Source organism: Nannobrachium achirus (assembly GCF_963921795.1).
Source record: "Nannobrachium achirus genome assembly, chromosome: 21".
Taxonomy (NCBI): Eukaryota; Metazoa; Chordata; class Actinopteri; order Myctophiformes; family Myctophidae; genus Nannobrachium; species Nannobrachium achirus.
The window spans coordinates 38,844,307-38,846,836 of NC_137828.1; the positions used below are offsets into that span (position 1 = coordinate 38,844,307).

General features: G+C 43.0%; 1 protein-coding gene across 1 annotated transcript; it reads left to right on the plus strand.

Annotated features, from left to right (window-relative positions):
- Positions 1-103: 103 nt before the first annotated feature.
- LOC308307187 (nuclear factor 7, ovary-like) lies at positions 104-1,342 on the plus strand (the record flags this gene model as incomplete). The annotated part of the gene is made up of 2 exons (XM_080752358.1): positions 104-391; positions 425-1,342. 2 exons carry the CDS (start codon positions 104-106, stop codon positions 1,340-1,342), a joined length of 1,206 nt encoding a protein of 401 aa, XP_080608484.1.
- Positions 1,343-2,530: the final 1,188 nt, after the last annotated feature.

A 2,530-nucleotide genomic window follows, 5' to 3' on the forward strand; every position in this document is an offset into this window, starting at 1 on the left:
AAAGTAAACTTCAGGGAACATTCTAGAGGAGGGAGTGTTACCACCACTGACTGGCTCATTTCCTTTATTGAGCTGAGTGTTTGTTGCTTCATTCAGAGACAAAATGGCATCAAAGGCAACTCGCCCAGAAGAGGATTATTGCTGTCCTGTGTGTTGTGACATCTTTAAAGATCCTGTTCTCCTGTCCTGCAGCCACAGCTTCTGTAAAGCCTGTCTGCAGGAATGGTGGAGAGAGAAGGTAATAAAAGAATGTCCAGTTTGTAAGGAGAGACATTCAGTGGATCCACCCAGAAACCTGGCTCTGAAGAACCTGTGTGAGGCCTTCATACAGGAGAGACATCAGAGAGAAGAAGTCCAGAAATTACAGAAGCCTTTACAGGAGAAACTGGTGGTCTTTAATAAAGTTAAAACAAACTGTGACCAAACAGCAGAACACATTAAGGTCCGGGCCCGGCACACAGAGATGCAGATGAAGGAACAGTTTAAGAAGATGCATCAGTTTCTACAAGAGGAAGAGGAGGCCAGGATCACTGCACTGAGGGAGGAAGAGCAGCAGAAGACTCAGATGGTGAAGAAGAAGATTGAGGGTCTGAACAGAGACATATCAACCCTTTCAGACACAATCAGAGCCATAGAGGAGGATCTGAGAGCTGAACACATCTCATTCCTGCAGAACTACAAGACCACAGTGGAAAGAGTCCAGTTCACACTGCAGGACCCACAGCCGGTCTCAGGAGCACTGATAGACGAGACCAAACACCTGAAGAACCTGACCTTCAGAGTCTGGGACAAGATGAAGGACATTGTCTCCTACACTCCTGTCATTCTGGACCCCAACACTGCCCATCCACAACTCATCCTGTCTGATGATCTGACCAGTGTGAGACATGGATATAAACAGCAGCTTCCTGACAACCCAGAGAGGTTTGACTACAGGGCCCATGTCCTGGGTTCTGAGGGCTTTAACTCTGGGACTCACAGCTGGGATGTTGAGGTTGGAGACAGTACACACTGGGGACTGGGTGTGCTAGCAGAGTCTCATCAGAGGAAGGGATATGGAGGGGGTCAATACTGGGGCATATGGTTATATGAAGGTAAATACGAAGCATCCTCCTCACCAGGGTCAGACACTGATCTCTCAGTGAAGCAGAACCCCAAGAAGATCAGAGTCCAGCTGGACTGGAACAAAGGAAAGCTGTCCTTCTCTGATCCTGATACTAACACACACATACACACCTTCACACACACTTTCACTGACACACTCTTTCCATTCATTGCCACTAGCTGTACTCTGAAGATGTTACCATGGAAGATCAGTGTAGCTCTGGAACCACGTAGTTAGATGATGATAATGATGATGTTGATGATGATGATGATGATGATGATGATGATGTATTAATCGTATCAGTAATGGTACACGACCAACAATAATGGTAATTAATATTATGGGGATTCATAGAAATGTAATTATCTCAATAGTAAACATTGAGATACTTTACTATTAACTGTAATGTACTTTTTACATTATTTCTTAATATAGAATCATCACGTTGGAACAATCTCTTTATGACATTATAAAGAATGACATGTTATAATATGATGGCTAGCAGAGGTCAGTATGTTAAATATTACATTAGTTTTATGAAAACAGAACGGCTGAGGTAGACTATGAACCCTGCAGTCACTTGAATCACTGTTAATACAATTATAACAAACACCATAATAACATATTAAAACTGTTTACTTGGAGGTATTGTGGTTTTAATTATGTCACGTTGCTCTTGTGTGTGTGTGTGTGTGTGTGTGTGTGTGTGTGTGTGTGTGTGTGTGTGTGTGTGTGTGTGTGTGTGTGTGTGTGTGTGCGTGCGTGCGTGCGTGCGTGCGTGCGTGCGTGCGTGCGTGCGTGCGTGCGTGCGTGCGTGCGTGCGTGCGTGTGTGTGTGTGTGCATGTGTGTGCGTGTGTGTGTGTGGTTCAGACCCAAAAGAGAAATTAGGCATTTGCCCACCCATGACCCAAACTAGTGAAAATAGCTGATGTGAGCTTGTAGATCAGCTATTTTCACTACTTTTTAAACATGTTTCCTAATTTATGGAATTTCTTAGATTTTGCTTTTATTTATGAATGAAATTACTTAAATATTGCTTTTTTGGGGGGGATGTTTTTTGGAAAATGTTTTGAAATAAATGATTAAAAACAAATAGCAGGAAATAAAATACAATAAAATAAAGAGACCCATAACAATTTGTCCATGACCTACAGATGCCTCCTGACTCCAGACCCAGTGTTTGGGGGGAGAGTGTCGATATTTCAACATAACATGTGTTCGACGTTCCATTTGTTTGACGCGTGTGAATGTTAACCTGGTGAAATGCTAACCTGCCAACACTGGTGAATGCTAACCTCTGGTGAATGTTAACCACTATGCCTAAACCTAAACCAAACCCTTAGTCGAAATAATGACACGTAGAAACAGTGAGATTTCACTGTGTTGGGGAACCAGTGACATAGACTGTAAGGGATGGTGAACCA